The following is a 17,924-nucleotide window of genomic DNA, read 5'->3' as shown; positions in this document are numbered from 1 at the left end:
CTACTATTTCGTTCCTTTCCATGCCCTTATGGACTGGATACCAATAGAAATGTAGCTTACAATTTACTGGCAACCTTTCTACAGTCTCCCTTCTCTTAAGAACGGTGTTGGACGTTATACTAAACGACGGCTGCCTGCCTATCTATGTAAAAACTAACTTAGGATTTGGGTCCAGTAGTAACACAAGCCACGTTCGGTATAATAAAGCTCGCCTATTTTTACTCAGCGAGCATTTCTTCGATGAAGATAAGCTAAAGTTTCAGAAGAGTTTCACTCCAATGAAGGTTGTACAAGAACCTCCACTTATTTTTGTATTTCGATACGGATACATATTTTTACTCATATGTACTTGAATGCTACCTAATATTTTTTGTACTTCCATATATATGCCCAAGTACTACGTTTCCGTACGACAGTCAGTTCAGTTCTAAGTTACGCTCCAGCAGCAAGTAGAATCGTATTATTTAGCGGTACTTAGAGTAGCGTGGGGTATTTCCTTCGACGATTTGAAATGTTTACTAGCATCGACTAACCGGTGGTACCGGACGAAAACTACCTCCACTCACCAGTTCACCAGCAACTTAATTTACTATTAAAGCCCTTTGAACCTTTAGAAAAGAATGTGAAAGTAAACGCAAAACATCTCACCTTAAATTTTTTTCAACAAATACACCTAAACATTTGTATATTTAAATGATAAATATTAACGGTATATATTTAATCGAACCATATTTCATCTCGTAAAAAGGCCTTTTGAAAGTAATGGCCAGTGATAAGTCAAAACTTACCAATATTAAAAAGTAAATATTAATATAATAAAAACAGATTATAAAGCATATAAAAACTAGCCCTTCTTCTGTTTAGTATCGATGAATATAGCTGCTGCTACTGCGTGAGTCAAAAACCAGTGAACACAATAAATCAATGTGGCATACTTTTTCTTTCAACAATAAAACCCACAACTCTTTTTAAATACATAAAAGAAAATATTGTGTGCATTGAAGTCTTTTGCAAATTCCATGAATCAGGCTTTGAAATCAAAACAGTGTTTCGTAATTGAAATTGGAGAGGGCTTTACGACATTAATACGCCGGCCACTTGTGTGACAAACAAAGGTCGTATGCAAAATTAATGGCGAGTGATTGTGTTTTAAATAAATTTTGCATGCCTTTGCCACTTTTCGGTTGACATTCATTGCAATGGATTATTGGAATGGCCTTACCCGTGAGAGCGGAACTCCGAGCTTAGGTGCTTAGGTATTATCTCTCATAATTGGGGTTTTCAATCTGATGCATACAATTCCATATGAATTATGCAGCTATGCGAATTCTCCCACCTTTAGTAGCCATCAAAAGACTTGTGCGAAAAATTATTTTGTGCAAAATATTTCAGATAAATTATTCACCTGTAAGAAATTAGTCAATTATAACACTATGCAACACAAATATATAGTAGGTAATAATTATGCAATTTTTCATATGGTTCGTTGTTAATTTTTGTACTTTAATTTTCTACACTTACATTCTGTGTTTTGGGTTTTATTCAATAAAACCCAAATTAATTGTTTAATCACCAACATTTATTTTGTCTCCTTCAAAATAGGCTTCATTCGAAGCAATACAGTCAGCGTCAGAATAAAGTGTACACTACATATTGTTAAGATTTGACTATTTATTTTCAAATTTCTATTATTTTTTTTTAAGTATAGTTCAACAACAAAAGCCATATGAACGAAAGTTTAGAGCTTTGTATAAAACTTGTAAAAAGTCGGCAAATTTTCATCAGAATTTTAGACTTTTTACTTATTCGACACAATTTTCTTATATGGAAAAAACATCCTATACCGCCAGCAAAAAAAAAATGTCAAAAATCAACGCAATTTTTGAACTACTTGAATTTTGTATTTTAGAATACCAAAATTCAATAATCTATATTACAAAACTGCGTACCTGAAATTTTTCCATAAACTCCTAGTAAAAATTGTGAAATTTAGCTGAACAATTGCAGAATTTTTATAACTTTTGTCTTAAGTTCGAAACCTTAGTTTATATGGGTTTTATTTTAGTACGAACCATATTTTTATAAAAAAATAATTGAAATTATAAAATAAGTAAACAAATAGTCAAAACTTAACAATATCTCGTGTAGACTTTATTTTGACGCTGACGGTATATGCCAACGATTAGTCCAGTCATCAAAGCACCTTTTTGATCGCATTTGAAGATATCTGCCCCTTAATGGCCTCTATTGACTCAAAGTAGCGTCCGCGAAGTGGCAATTAAAGTTTTGGCAAAAGGAAAAAGTCACAGGGGGTAAATTCGGTGAATACGGTGGTTGTTCGATGATATTTGTCAAGGTTTTGGGCAAAAAAGTTTTTACAATATGAACCCTGTGAGACGGTACGTCATCTTGATGCAAGATCCATGAGTTTTCTCTCCACAAATTGGGCCGTTTCCTACGCATATTCTTTCTTTAACGTCGCATAACTTCCAAATAAAATTCTTTACTTACCGTAGAACCATTTGGAATGAATTCTTAGTGCGCAACACCATGATAACACAGGCCAACAACCAAAAAACTGTTTCGATAATTTTAACTAATTACTTTGTAATTTGGTGTCCTGATTACGAAAAAAATTATTAAAAAGTTAAATCACCCATCAATTTTTCACATTTTACAATTAAGTAAAAATAAAGTTTATGTACCAAAATGTATCGGATATCTTTTTAACTTCTTAAATACTTTTTAGTTGGCAACATTATTAAAATGTAATCAGATTGGCAATGAAGGAAAATGTTTTTAAGTTGGTAGTTCTTATAAATTTAACAGCTGTTAGCTTTCATTCAGTGAGTTATAACCTCAAATTGCTGTGCGTTTTTTATTCAAAATTAAAATGGTTAAACGTGATTGTAAAAATGCTCCTAACGCTTTTTGCTACATATGTGGTAATTTTGTCATTAAAAAACATCAAAGGAAAATTACTGACTTTGTAAAAAAAGTTTACTTTGCATATTTTGGCTTAGAAATCAGTAATCAAGACAAGTGTTGGGTTCCGCATAAAGTATGTTATGTTTGTGTCGAGGATCTAAGGAAATGGCTTAAAAAACGAAGAAAGCTTGTAAAGCAGTACCCATGGTATGGAGAGAGCAAAAAAAACCATTTAGACGATTGTTATTTTGACGTGATAACGTCTTATAATTCGATTTAACAGGCTGCACGCACGAAAAAATGTGTCGTTACCTTGCTCATTAGTGTTACCTTGCTCATATGTAGTTACCTTGCTCATTGCATTGAATGAACTGCAAATTCTTTCACCATTCGAAAGCTACATCCTCCACGAGTAACATGGATTATATTTTATTTTGGAAATAGGGCTCGAGATATAGGTCAAAACGTGGACCCGGGTAACCTTCGGATGTGTATGTACAATATGGGTATCAAATGGAAGCTGTTGGTGAATGCTTTAGTCCAGAGTATTTTTCATGCCGCTCCGTGACTAGGGTCTCGAGATAGAGACCAAAACGTGGACCCTAGAATGTGTTTGTACAATATGGATATCAAATTGAAGCTGTTGGTGAATGCTTTAGTACAGAGTATTTTTCATGCCGCTCCGTGACTGGGGTCTCGAGATATAGGTCAAAACGTGGACCCGGGTAACCTTTGGCTGTGTATGTACAATATGGGTATCAAATGAAAGCTGTTGATAAGTGCTTTAATACGGGGTAATTTTCATACCTATTGATGACTAGGGTCTGGAAATATATGCCAAAACGTGGACCCGCCGTGTCTTTGCACCGAATTAAACCAAACTTCCACACATTGTTAAGGAGGTATTGAAGATGGTTTCCGTATAGTTTGGATACCTATTGGTAGACAGGGTCTCGAGATATAGGTCAAAACGTGGACCCGGGTAACCTTCGGATGTATATGTACAATATGGGTATCAAATGAAAGCTGTTGGTGAATGCTTTAGTTCAGAGTATTTCCATCCGCTCCGTGACTAGGGTCTCGAGATAGAGACCAAAACGTGGACCCTAGAATGTGTTTGTACAATATGGATATCAAATGAAAGCTGTTGATAAGTGCTTTAATACGGGGTAATTTTCATACCTATTGATGACTAGGGTCTCGAAATATATGCCAAAACGTGGACCCGCCGTGTCTTTGAACCTAATTAAACCAAACTTACACACATTGTTAAGTAGGTATTGAAGATGATTTCCGTATAGTTTGAATACCTATTGGTAGATAGGGTCTCAAGGTATAGGTCAAAACGTGGACCCGGGTAACCTTCGGACGTGTATGTACAATATGGGTATCAAATGAAAGCTGTTGGTGAATGCTTTAGTACAGAGTATTTTTCATGCCGCTCCGTGACTGGGGTCTCGAGATATAGGTCAAAACGTGGACCCGGGTAACCTTTGGTTGTGTATGTACAATATGGGTATCAAATGAAAGCTGTTGATAAGTGCTTTAATACGGGGTAATTTGTTATGTTATGTTATGTTATGTTATGTTATGTTATGTTATGTTATGTTATGTTATGTTATGTTATGTTATGTTATGTTATGTTATGTTATGTTATGTTATGTTATGTTATGTTATGTTATGTTATGTTATGTTATGTTATGTTATGTTATGTTATGTTATGTTATGTTATGTTATGTTATGTTATGTTATGTTAAAGTATATTATGTTATGTTAATGTTAACTCATTCTCTATATCCATACAAAATATCTATCAAACAAATAAAATTAAAATTTTCTTTTGAAAAATGCAACCATTCAATCAGTATTTTCTTATGACGTTATCACGTTAACCCATTAATGCTCACACATAAAACGGGTTAAGATAAGTGACTGAAATTTTCACCAAATATTTGTTTTGATGTTAAACGGTTCATTTACATTTTTCAAAAAAATATCTCAAAAGATGTGGGCGTGGCAAAGCGTATGATATATCATACATAAGCGTATTCGGAGAGCTACTTCTATGAAAATAAATTTACAATCTATACATTTTTAAATTTCTTAGTTATTTGATGAGTGAATTACATGATATTTTTGTAAAAACAGTTATCTGGGTGCAATCCGAAATTACCTTTCATGCATATACATTTTGTACACTTGCCACAAAACTTGCTTCGGTGTTGAGTTCTTGAGTAATTTACGCAGTGCTCGACTCCATCGTATCTAGTTTCGTTTTCTCGTTTCCTCTTTCGTGTTGACACTGGACGAAGTTCTACTGGTTTTTAAAGAATGCTTACCAAAATAAGGCTCCATCGATTCGTCTACAGAAAATGAAGTTCCAAATGGTTTTCCAAGCTCTTTAAATTTTGTATTTAAATGTTCCAGAATATGCTGTACTTTGAATGCTTCATTATTCACATCAATTTGTGTATTATTATTGAAATGAAGGTACCGATGTATTTTTTGGGTTGAGTACAATATGATTTTGGTTCAAAATTCTGTATTTAAAATTTTGTATTCAATATTCTGTATTCAAAAATCTGTAATGCAAAATTCTGTAATGTTAAAATTGTGTATTGCGGAACACTGTAATTTTAAATTTTGTAAATCAAAATTATGTATTGTCAAAATTCTGCATTGCAAAATTCTGTATTGAAAAATCGGAAGAGCGTATGGATAAATAAAAAAAGTGCGCACTTTTTTATTTTTCCATATGCTCTTCCGATTTTTCAATATAGAGTTTTGCAAAACAAAATACTGCCAATACAAGACTTGTCTTGACCCATATGGTTTCCTATATTATCAAAACAGATTTACATAAAGCAAATATACATATGTTTGTATGTATTTATAGCTTCAGTCAAAATATATTGTAGAATAATTGCAATATTTTATGTATACTTCGTTCAAATACCTAACTGTTTTAATCAATTCCCATTCTTTCATTGTATACCAAAATACCCACCAAAATTTTGGTCAGTGCACGATGAGTCCAATATCGCTTTCCCCAGAACGCAAAACAGTATTGAGGCTTGGCATCGACGGCTAAAAGTTATTGTTCGGAAATGAAACTCAGGGTTGTACAAACTAATTAATGATCTAAAAGGCGAGCTGGTTTGTGCGAAAGCACAACTAGCTAAAATTCAAAATGGTCACAAAATTAGTCAAACGAAGAAGGCTGTAAAAGCAAACAACAGAGTTAAAAGAATAACAAAAAAAAGGCTTATATTAAGGCATGTTTCTTTTCTAAAGCGAATTGCTAAAAATTTAATAATAGTTTCGCCATTATAATGTAATAACTTTTGTTTTGAATGAATTTTTGAATTTTTCTTTAATTGACGTATGTATATATAATATACCATTGTTTCTATAAAATCAGAATTCCATTATTCATAAAATAAATGTGCTATTCAGGTAAGCGTGCTTATCAGGTTATCTGCTTATTTGGTTATATTTTTACAGCATTTTGATCGAAAATAATTTTGATTCCAGAATTTCAGTTCTCCATCATTTTGATCATACAGAATTTTAAATACAGAATATTGAACCAAAAGAATTTAGGCTGGACAGAATTTTTTTTTTTGATTTTTACAGAATTTTCATGCAAAAGAATTTTGAAAAGCAGAATTTAGTACCTCTCCCGTATTTTTTTGGATATATTCCGCGCCATTGAACCTGCCACTAAATGGTTGTACACATCACTTTCTGTCTCCCAGTACATCCCAGTAGCTGGTACCTAAAAGTGCAAATAATAAATTTATCATATCAAGTGAAATTATGGTTGAGAATAGTCACCTTGTTGCACCCACCCCATATGTGTGTAATTCCTCAAGATTTAGGGTCAACGCTTCATCTATTTTCTTTACAGCGTATTTTATAGTGGTGCTTGTATATATTTCATAAAATCATCATCAAAAATTTGTTTATAAAGTTGTAGTGGACTTAAATCGTTATTCAAAATATCTGCTGCAATATCCGGAGTGTGAACGCGTATTTTGTGTTTGTGCCTTCTCTTGTTTTTAGTTCTATTTTAGACCACTTTCGACGAATTGTGGGGTTTTTCGTTTTCCTTTGAGTGGAAGTCACTGACCGCGAGGTTTTTGAATTGATCACATCATTAAAATAACTGTACATTATCCACTTCTTAATTAGCAATTTTTATCTCGCATGGCCTTTTTAGGACCCCACTGCCCAAGTCGCCCAGTATACCTTTATCGTTCTCATCTGCATCATCGCAATCGCATAACTCTTGTTCTTCAGGTGGAAATAAAGTCTCGTCGATGGAATTGGCATTTCTGATGTCGTCTATAATATCTGCATTATCGTCCTCATTCAGATCTTCGAGCCATCCAATTATCTCCTCAGTTGTTGCTTGTCTATAAAAAGGTATTATATATGAATGCCCGTAAAGCCAAACTGGGGTAGCGTTTACGTATGATAAAACATACGCAATGATTTACAAAAAGCTAAAACACATTTCGAGGCAAATTTTTCACTGCATTTTATATGTATTCGATGCCTCATAGTTTCAACTTTGAGTTAATGCACGTTTTTATGTATATAATACTGTTGCTTGGTTTTTTTTAAGATATAAAACTCACCTGCGTGGCATTATTCACTTTTCCGAAAAACACTACATGAATTGGCGCGAAAAATGTAAATAAAAGAGCTTTAAGTGACAACTAAAAAGCTTTTCCTTTCAAATTACTCTTTTATCTCACTCACCCTGTAAATATAAAAAGCTTTTATATAATAGTGGGTTTTTGGTGAATTTTTGAAAGAAGCTCTTTTTGCGTATGATATATCATACTTTGTCATTAATGGGTTAAACTATCGTCAGTAAACCGGCTTTACAGACAACCTCTTTTTTGCTGTATAGATGTTAGTGGATGTAACTCCAAAAATAAAAAAGATATTATCTATCCTAATGTTACATCAGTTGATCAGCCGGTAGAACATGGCCGAGCTTTCCTGTCCCTGTGTCACCTGAGGATATTGATGATGTTTTACAGTCTAGTTTCGAATTTAGTCAAAGTCAATCGACTGATATTCTATTTGAATTGGAGACTTTTAGATATGCAAATTCAACCTTTCTAACTCTCTAATGCCCCTGTAAAGGACGAATTCAAAATAGTATAACTTTTTTTACATTAATCGCAAAAATATTTTTAAAAATTGATTTTAAAGCTGAAGAGTAGTACTTTGCGATGCCGTTGTGGAAAATTAAAAAAAAACTTTACCTTGCTCAAAAAAAAATTTAAAAAATGGCCAAAATCTGCATTTTTTGACTATTTAACCTCAAATTGCCCAAAATCCTGACGTTCTGGAGCATTTTCAAGGTCATATTCGTTTTCAGGATAAAAACACCTTCAGGAAACACCCATAGCGGTTTTAGAAACTGTAAAAAAGCGAGATTTTGCAGGCCTGTGTAATCAAAGAAATGCTACTCGATTTCCTTCACTTTTGACCTACTTTGACGTGGTTTTTTGGGTTTCGGCTCATGTGGATAGCGTTATTCAGCCGCCTGCTTAAGACAAATTTTTTGTTCGAAATTTTTATCCATAGTGAAAATCGCAGTGAACACCTGCGGTTGACTGATATAATTAAATGCCAAAAACAAACTAATTGCCAGATCACCCTCAAACTCTGCGACACTATAGAGAAGAGTTATACGTACATTCCAGCAAAAGAAATTCAAACATTTGTGTAACGCGCGCTTTTTCAATGAACAATTCCCAATATTTTTTTGACAGAATGTATTTTCTTTATTTTCAATTTTGTTTTGATGTGTCTTAAAATTTACTGATTTACTGAATTACTGATATTCATCAAAAAATTTGTATCCAAATAGGGGGCAAAATAGCAAAGCATTTTTGCATTTAAGTATACCTTTGTGTTTACTAACGTTTATGTACGCTGGAACAGTGACTAGTTATGCTATCTATTCGCAAGGGGTGATTCAAGAAGACGCCAGCAAGAGGAAGCGGGAATCGACACAAATGGCGCTTCAAGCAGTAAGAAGGCATTGTTCTTAAGCAACGACAAGTGGGGATTCCCACTACTTAGGACTGGTAGCGGCAAGCAAATCACCTACCGTGTCAGAAATGAAAATAAAAAGAAAAATTCAACAACACCTCTGATTTTCTTTCATAAACAAAACACAATAAAACTTATCGAAATGACTTTATTTTACTTCATCGCGCTTTTTTATGTATGAAATTGAATATCCATTAAATGCGCACCATGCTCCTCTAGTAACACAGAATGAGCATATAAAAGTTTTTCATGACTTTCTGGCCTAGTGCGGACTATACCATATATCACTTATGATTTCGTTCTTCCCCCATACAATAGTCTCGCACGTATTGGCATAGACCATGCTTTTCACGTAGCCTCAGAGTAAGAAGACCAATGGTGCTGAAAAGCAAGATCAAGTAGCCATATGACCTCCTTCTTTTGTGAGAAAAGGCGTTCAGGGAACTTCGTTTGCGATAGAACCATTTTTTCATGAGCTGTGTAGCAAGCGACAACCGACCGTTCTCCGTCCTGGAGCCATCCGTGAAAATGAGAAAACAGTGTTTGCCCGGCTCATTTTCTGATTTTGACCACAGTTGAGCCTCTGAGCCTCTTGAGCACCCCACTCTATCTCTTGTCAAGCACGACTCTGGATGGCATGGAGTAAACTGCATGGCGAGGATCGTTGGATCGAAGTCCATGCCTACTCTGGATTTAATTGTGTTTAAGTACTGTACTTGCTAGTCTGGCCCGACAAAAAAATACGGTATAACCCCGAGCTCAGTGCTTTAATCATATTGCATATTGTTCCAATATTAGCTCCTATTTAGTCAATCAATTCAATAATCATTTGAATGCTCTAAGCAATGCTGTACCGCTTGGTTTCCCTCTGCCAAAGGTAGTATTTTTAAATCTCTTAATTTATTTTAATTATTTATATTTTAATTATTATTAATGTTATGAATTGTTTTTAATCGTTTTAAGTTATTTTGTACTCCATACAGCTTACAAAGTTGTTAAACCTCAAAGCTCCTCACCAAATTGTTCTCTTCTCCATCCCTTATCCAATCCCTTAGCATCTTCCCTGCTCACTTTAACTCACTCTCCATTTTTAGCATAGCGATATTTGCAATCTTACGAATTCTTTGTAATATTTCCTTTCTCCACACACCTTCTCTCGCCCTTGATACTGCCATGCTCATAATTTAAAAACCCAACTTTTTTTAAATGTGAATGCAATATTTCAAATTGATTATGAATTAAATTTCGCTTGCGACTGCTGCTTTTAATTTCGCCATAGGTCGTTATTATCTACTTTTATAGCAGTTTACAGCAATTCGAAGCATAATAATTGAGATATCCATTGTCTCGTCCATATATGGCCGAAATCATTACAAAGCATCTGTTTACTTGGCGACAAACGTATTTGTAATACCTTTTATACTCTTCACATTGTCATTGTAATCTTGAAAATGTATACAAATTTCGTGTTATTGTTGTTATAATTATAGGTTTTCTTGCATTGCATCTGATTATTAAGTGTGAGATGTGTTAGTCTAAGAAGCAAAACCGGCGAATGTCACTTTGGTCTGACGTTGAATTTGTTACTTGCGCTGCTCATCACCGACCAACTAAACCAATTGAGAAAATGATAAGTGACTGTTGGATGAATGTTGAGAGCTACGAATGTTAGTATAAAAAGCAAGAACCGCCTATAGTTGGTCAACAGTCAAATTCGAGTGGTCTCCACCTAAAGTCAACAGTTCAACCAACTTAACTTGGCATCAAATTAAGTTTCAATATGAAGATCTTTGGGGTACGTGGATAAAAATGTGTTTTGTGTTTTAAGTGATTAAACCTTTTGAACTACTTTGAATTACTACATAGATACCTATGCAATAAATTTTGTGAGAAACAAAGAAAAAAAACAAACAAAACATTTTCGTGGTGAAGAAAATTTAAAACCTGAATACATTGGATTACGAGAGAAAAGATTGGAAAGTAGTTGCGCAGTTTGTAGTTAGTTTAAATAAGAGCCAAATTACAATCTAGTAAAAAATATATATGTAGTGAGACACATGTTTGGTGATAGGTTTAGGGTGTGAAGCCCACTACGGACATTAGGATTGACTTAAAAAAGCTTCGCCTGAAAATAATTTGAAGACGATTGCACTGGCCTATTATTATTGCACTCTGAGACTTGACGGTTTTCCATGTGTCAAGGGTGTTAAAAAAACTAAGATTTAAATGTGCAGAGCGATGTTTTTCATTTTTTTTTTATAGAAAATGCAGGTTGTATCGAGTGTTTTTTAATTCTGCGCCATCAAGTTTGCACTAAATTTGATTGAAACATGTTAGTTTTTGCTCCAGTTATCGGGCACACGGACGAATGGTCGGATGTAGAAAACAATTCCTCTTACCATTCTAAGCATTTTGATAGATATCGGGTGTTTTTTTAGCTGCATGATATCGATAACTATGACTTGACAGCTGAGAATGGCAAACTGTACGGACATTTCTGTTCAGTAAGGTTTGGAAAGTCATCAGAATCAGAAGTACGACTCTAAATTATGGAGATTTACTTTATAAAAAAATGATTGGTGAAGTCCATTGAACAAAGTGTTGAAGAAGACGCCGAACTAATCGGCATAGTAGTATTTGACCTTTTTCCTTCGACTACGGGGAAAATTTTATATAAGATCCTTGGCTTACCGCCCGATAAAATACAGCTCGTGCAAAAATTGAAATCACACATCGTTTGCGCCGAATTTTTGCTGATTGAACTCATTTAGCTTTGCTATTCAAATTTATTGGATAAAGTGTTCCAAAATAGGAATGATCGAATGATCGTCGCTGCGGCGGACATATGCCGGATATCATATTCAAAAAATAAATGCCATGAAATTATCAACCAGATTAGATTCAAAGAAATTCATTCCAACAATATTTCAGTTTTGTATTATCATTTTAACTGTTCAAACTCTTAAAAAACACCCTATACAAGCACACCACGAGGTTAATCTAAAAAAAATATATCTTTAATGGAAGACCTGCTTAATACATTTTTAGCCTTATAAAGAAACGATACGAATTATTCTTCAATAATAATCAACTTTTTAAGCTCAATAAATTTTTGAATTTAATTAATGAATTTTCCAGTTCACGAGCCTTGTTTTTTTCAAAAGTATTAGAATTCGAATTACCTGTCCCTCTTCCGGACTACTGTAGTGTCTACCAGGCAGAAGTTTTAGCCATAAAGAGGCCAACTGTGTAATTTAACACTCATCCGTAACAAAAAATACCATAAATATCTTCTCGGACAGCGAGGCAGCTATCAAATTAATGGAGGCAGCTATACTAAGATCAAAGGTTGCTCAGGAATGTCTTCCAGCTATAAATGATATTAGCACCGTATTCAAGACTAGCTTTATATGGGTTCTGGGGCATAAAGATATGGCAGGAAATTGCAAAGCCGATGAGCTAGCCAGAAAGGGTACTAATCTTCCACTGCTTGAAAACAGAGACAATAAGGGAGTTCTTATGGCAATTTGAAAATTAAGGATACAAAATAATATTCTCCAGGAGGCTAATAGGTTATGGAGAGAAAAAAAAATTTTTGTGCTGCAACCAGGCTAATTTGGCAGCAAACAAATAAGAAAAGATCAGGAAAATTGCTCAACCATTAAAGAAAACATCTCGAAAGTCGTGGCTTGTGCCACCGGTCATTGGCATTTTCGGTAGGGTAGGCATTTTCTACGCTAAGAGTATTTTATCTTGAAGTTGTAGAGACGAGGAAGAGGAAGAAACAGTGGAACACTTTCTCTGTAATTGTCCAGCTCTAGCTAGGAGTAGATCAAGATTGTTAGGTTGTTCGTGTACTACAACTGTCTAGCTCACAAGTGTCAAATATGACTCACGTTGGACGGCATTTGCAAAAATTATAAATCTTAAGATAGAGTGATTAGTTTTGCGCAACATTATTTATACGTAATATTATAATATTCAATTTTATCGAAAGAAATAGTGAGATCATTTCAGAATTGCCAGAAATTTTTTATAAATGGCAAGCTTAGAACATATTTCACATTAAAAAAAATGTATTGTATCGTAAAAAAATTTGTTATATATACTAATAGGTATTATGATCAATGGTTTCGTTGCTTGTGTGGCACGTAGCACCGTCTTGTTGAAAATAAATGTTGTCCAGATCAATACCCTCCAATTCCGGCCATAACAAATCGTTAGTCATCTCTCGCTAGCGCAATCCATTCACCGTAACTGTTGTTCCAGCTTCATTTTCGAAAAAGTAAGGTCCAATGTCTCCGCCGGACCATAAATCGCACCAAACAGTCACACGTTGAGAATAGAGAGGCTTCTCAACAATAACTCTTAGATTTTCTGTGCCCCAGATCGGACAATTTTGCTTGTTGATGAAGCCACCGAAGTGCAAATGGGCCTCATCACTCAAGATTATTTTTCGATGGAATTTCGGATCAATTTCATGCATTTCAACGACCCAATCAGCAATGACACGAAGTTGTTGATGATCGGGCGACTTGAGTTCTTGTGTTAACTGGACTTTATAAGCCTTAAAAGCCTAATAATAAAGAGAAATACGGTGTAATGATGTTTGTGGAATGCCTAATTCCAAAGAACGACAAGGAATGAACACACCTGGGTTTTCTTCAACACTTTCGGCTACAATAGCAATATTTTCGACTATTTTTGAGTGACTGGTTTTATTCTTTACATCACTAACTTGTTCCAACAGCTCGAAATTTTTCACCAATTTCTGTATTGCGGTCCGACAAGGTGCTTCACGATGACCCAAATATGTTCGATTTTTACGAAACGTCTCTGCCAAATTTTCACCATTTTTTTTAGTGAATTTTAATAATTTCAATGCGTTGTTTAAGAGTTTATCGTTCCATTTTTATTAATGGCGTAGGTTGTACTTGTCAAATATCAAAAAATGATAGCTTCAAAAGTGACATCTACCGAAATAGCGAAGTATTCAAAATAACCCTTTAGTATAATTGATATTTTTGCCAGACTTTTTAATTTTTATAGAAAGACTAAAAGAATTTAAATTTTCTAAAAAGAGTAAAGATATTTTATTAATTTTAGCCGAACATAAAAATGCATTAAATAATTTTTTTCCTCGATACTAAACTTTTAATGTAAATGAATTTTAGAAAATATTACTTACAGAAAGGGCCATTAAAAAAATTTGTTAGGGGCGCTCATAAACGCAATAAATATGTAATAAAAAAAATGAAAGTTGCATTAATTTAAATTTTTTACTTTTTTTTACAAGAAGAACATCAGAAATATATTTGCTTGGCTAGTAGCTTTAATATTACCATTACTTACCTTCCTCAATTTTCCCTTTGCAGACTTTTTCGCTGGCGCTGGCCACCCTAGCCGTCCTAACATCTGCCGATATCTCGCTACAGAACGGCTACATTTACAGTAACCAGCAGCAGCAGCCCATCTACAATGCTCGCCAACAACCGTTAATCATGCAGCTGATCCCTTCCCTGCCACAACAACAAATACAAGACAATAGAAACAAGCCATTACAAATTAACCAGCCTAGCCAGCAGTATTTGCCTGGACTACAACAACCACGCCAGCCACTACCCCCACAACAACCATTACAGCCCTTACAACCTTTACAACCTTTACAACCTTTGCCACCACCACAGCCACTACAACGGCAGCCACAAAAGTCTGCACCTTTGGCGCCACACACATTGCCAATGCCTTCAAACTTCCCTACGCCAGCTGGCTTTCAATTATCGCTAGCACCCGTGAGAGTTGCCAAGCATCAACGCCGTCCACGTCCTCGCGTTAAGATACCCAAAAAAGCTATAGTGACCAAGAATTTCTTCATCCACACTGCACCAGAGGAAAGCGAGGACGAGTTGCAAGATGAATTTACCCAATTGTCTGCACAGCCACGCAAACACTATAATGTGCTCTTCGTGAAGACCCCAGCGCAGACGAGCAAGGCTGCTGCTGTCAATTTGGCCAAGGCACTGCATGAGGAGAAGACCGTTGTTTATGTGCTATCGAAGAAGACATCTGCAGCCGATTTGCAAGAAGCCATTCAAGAGGCGCCACAACACATCAACAAACCCGAGGTGTTCTTCATTAAATATCGCACACCCGAGGAGGCCGCCAATGCACAGCGACAAATTCAGTCGCAATATGACAGTTTGGGCGGCACTTCCACCATCACCGATGAGGGTTTGGCGCCCATCACTTCTGTTGTGGGTTCACTCGATGAGCCAGAGGAGGAAGAAATCGAAGAAGAGCAACAGCTGCCTGAACAACAATTGCCTCAGCACCAACAGGCCGGTCCAGAAGCACAATACGAGGATCAGCTCTCGAATGGCATCAGTCCACCTGCTCAGTATTTGCCACCCGCGAATAAGTATTAAAGATTTTCATTTTGCCAATGAATGCTTAATGTTAGTTGTTATGAAATTATTGTTGCACACTCGTATATGAACAGAGTTTCATTGTTCAAGAAATTTTCAATAATTTTCATTTGTTAATCTAATTTTAAGGCTGTAGAATTTAAGCTTCCATTTTCAAATAAAATATTATACAAACTTTCATCATACAATACTAAAGTGCGTTAAAGCAGTGATATAAATTTATATACATACAGGGTTTGATTGAAAAGAAATGAGCCTTCCCGTGCGGAGCGTCTGCCAAGCGATCAACCGAATCGGCTGGTAGGGAAAATGATCGTTGGACCTTCCCCTTCCACTAGAACCTAGTTCCAGTTCGCTGGCAACACCGATGCAGTCAACATCGCTCCGCGCGTGAAAGCTGTTTTAAAAGTGTGTTAGGATTTTGCAGTGGCGAAAATGCAGCGATCGTTGGAGCAACGTTACTCGATCAAGTTTTGCGTAAAGCTAAACAGTTTGTACCTCCAGGAAGCACTGTAAACGCGGCATTTTACAAAGAAGTGCTCCTTTGACTGAAAAACCGCGTCGCCCGGGTTCGGCCCGACCTCGTCAACAATTGGACCCTTCATCACGACAATGCGCCGGCGCACACTGCTTTCCTCTGCACCTCTGCATTGGCCAAGATGGGGGTTCCGGGGGTTCCCCACCCTCCCTACAGCCCAGACCTGTCTCCTCCGAACTTCCTCTTGTTCCCGCGCCTGAAAAGAAAGCTGAAGGGGAGGCGTTTCGACTCCATCGAGGCGATCCAAAAACTGTGACAGCCGAATTGAACGCGATTCCGGCGGATGAGTTAAAAAAATGTTTCCTGCAGTGGATGGGTCCTATTTTGAAGAATATTACTTGTATAAGCCAAAAGGATGCTTAAAAAGAATAAGGCTCATTACTTTTCAATCAAACCCTGTGTAGAATTGGCGCGTACACCCGGGAACTTATTCCCATACCCAATATAATTTGTGAAAATTTATAATGGCGTCGTACGTCAATCATATTTGTCGTTTGGAGCGCGACTTTCATCACTCAAAACTTTTTTTTGTTTATTTTTAGTGAAAACGTTATTAAAAAAATTGGCTGAATAATTTTGTGCCACCGTGCCACCTCTCTCATTGAGCAGTACTTGGTAATACGAAATTTTCCATACAAAAATTCACCGTTCGCATTGTCTTAACAAGCCGTTAAGTGCACATTCTGTTGCACTCATTAGTGGTAATTTACAAAATCGCAGCAGGTCGTAGGCTTCCTATGCATAAATGTCAATGGCGAGTTAGAGATAAGTGCGCCACAAGAGCCCTTAATTTCAATTTTACTACTTTACTTGGGCACAACAAAGTTGTAGTTCTAGTTTTTTTTAACATAAAAGCGTTGCTGTGTCCCAATACTTGGTATTCCAAATACTGCAACGTAAACGAAATGTATCAGCACAAAAAAATCGCGCTACTACTGTTCCAGTTCGCTCTACTCGCAGCTGTTAGCAGCCGCATTATAACAAAGGATGAAGACGAAGTCATCTATCCACCACAAACGAATTCGCGCATTGTGGGAGGCGAAGCGGCGCCCGAGGGTTTCGCACCTTACCAAATATCCATGCAAAGTCTTAATGGCCGTCACTTCTGTGGTGGTGCGATCATCGATCAGCGTTGGATCATCACTGCCTCACATTGTGTGGCGGGAGCAAAACCTACAAAAATTCAAGTTCTCACTGGCGCACAAAATCTGAAAAACCACACCGGCAAATACTACTATCCGGATCGCATTGTGATGCACTCAAACTACAATCACCCGGCGTATGCCAACGATATTGCGCTATTGCATTTGAATGATTCGATCGCTTTCGATGAACACACCCAGGCTGTGCAGTACGTTTATGAGCCATTACAGAAAGATGACGAGCTGGTGCTTACCGGTTGGGGTACTATGGCGTTGGGTGGCTCCACACCGGATATTTTGCAAACGCTGACTGTGCGCGTGGTGCCGTATGAGGAGTGTCGCAAGGCACATCCTGATAATTTGTCCAACTATGTTGACATAGGACACTTGTGTACTTTCAATGATAATGGTAAAGGGGCATGTCACGGTGATTCAGGTGGTCCTCTGGTGCATAATGGTACACTGGTCGCTTTGGTTAATTGGGGTCTACCCTGTGCGAAGGGATATCCAGATGTGCATGCGAGTGTGACGTACTATCATGACTTCATACGTACGCACTTGAGTGCGTCCACGGAGGATAAGGCTTGAAGAGTTCAGATAGAAAGTTTGTTCTGTATTCCGTTTCGGCTTGAAAAGTAAAAAAAGCGGAGAAACTGCTTTCCTACGTTTTTATTGGTTTTTTACTTACCGAGTAAGATCGCATCGCATTTTTTATTCCGACAACTGGGAGGTACCTTTTTCCAACAGGGTGGAAGTAACAAGCTTTATTTATTTTGATTCCTAATAAATTTTTCACAGTCGGAATGCAGCACA

At 36.3% G+C, this 17,924-nt stretch overlaps 2 protein-coding genes across 2 annotated transcripts; both read left to right on the top strand.

Annotated features, from left to right (window-relative positions):
- The first annotated feature begins 10,721 nt into the window (after positions 1 to 10,721).
- On the top strand, positions 10,722 to 15,561 carry LOC128859784 (uncharacterized). Its single transcript, XM_054096868.1, has 2 exons — positions 10,722 to 10,801; positions 14,382 to 15,561. The coding sequence occupies exons 1-2, from the start codon at positions 10,787 to 10,789 to the stop codon at positions 15,429 to 15,431; spliced, it is 1,065 nt and encodes a 354-aa protein (XP_053952843.1). The 5' UTR covers positions 10,722 to 10,786; the 3' UTR covers positions 15,432 to 15,561.
- A 1,274-nt stretch (positions 15,562 to 16,835) lies between these two features.
- LOC128859779 (chymotrypsin-1-like) lies at positions 16,836 to 17,714 on the top strand. Its single transcript, XM_054096857.1, has one exon. It carries the CDS (start codon positions 16,875 to 16,877, stop codon positions 17,697 to 17,699), a length of 825 nt encoding a protein of 274 aa, XP_053952832.1. The 5' UTR covers positions 16,836 to 16,874; the 3' UTR covers positions 17,700 to 17,714.
- The last annotated feature ends 210 nt before the right edge of the window (positions 17,715 to 17,924 follow it).

Source organism: Anastrepha ludens, chromosome 2 (assembly GCF_028408465.1).
Source record: "Anastrepha ludens isolate Willacy chromosome 2, idAnaLude1.1, whole genome shotgun sequence".
NCBI classification, from domain to species: Eukaryota; Metazoa; Arthropoda; class Insecta; order Diptera; family Tephritidae; genus Anastrepha; species Anastrepha ludens.
This window is presented reverse-complemented; position numbering and strand designations above follow the sequence as displayed.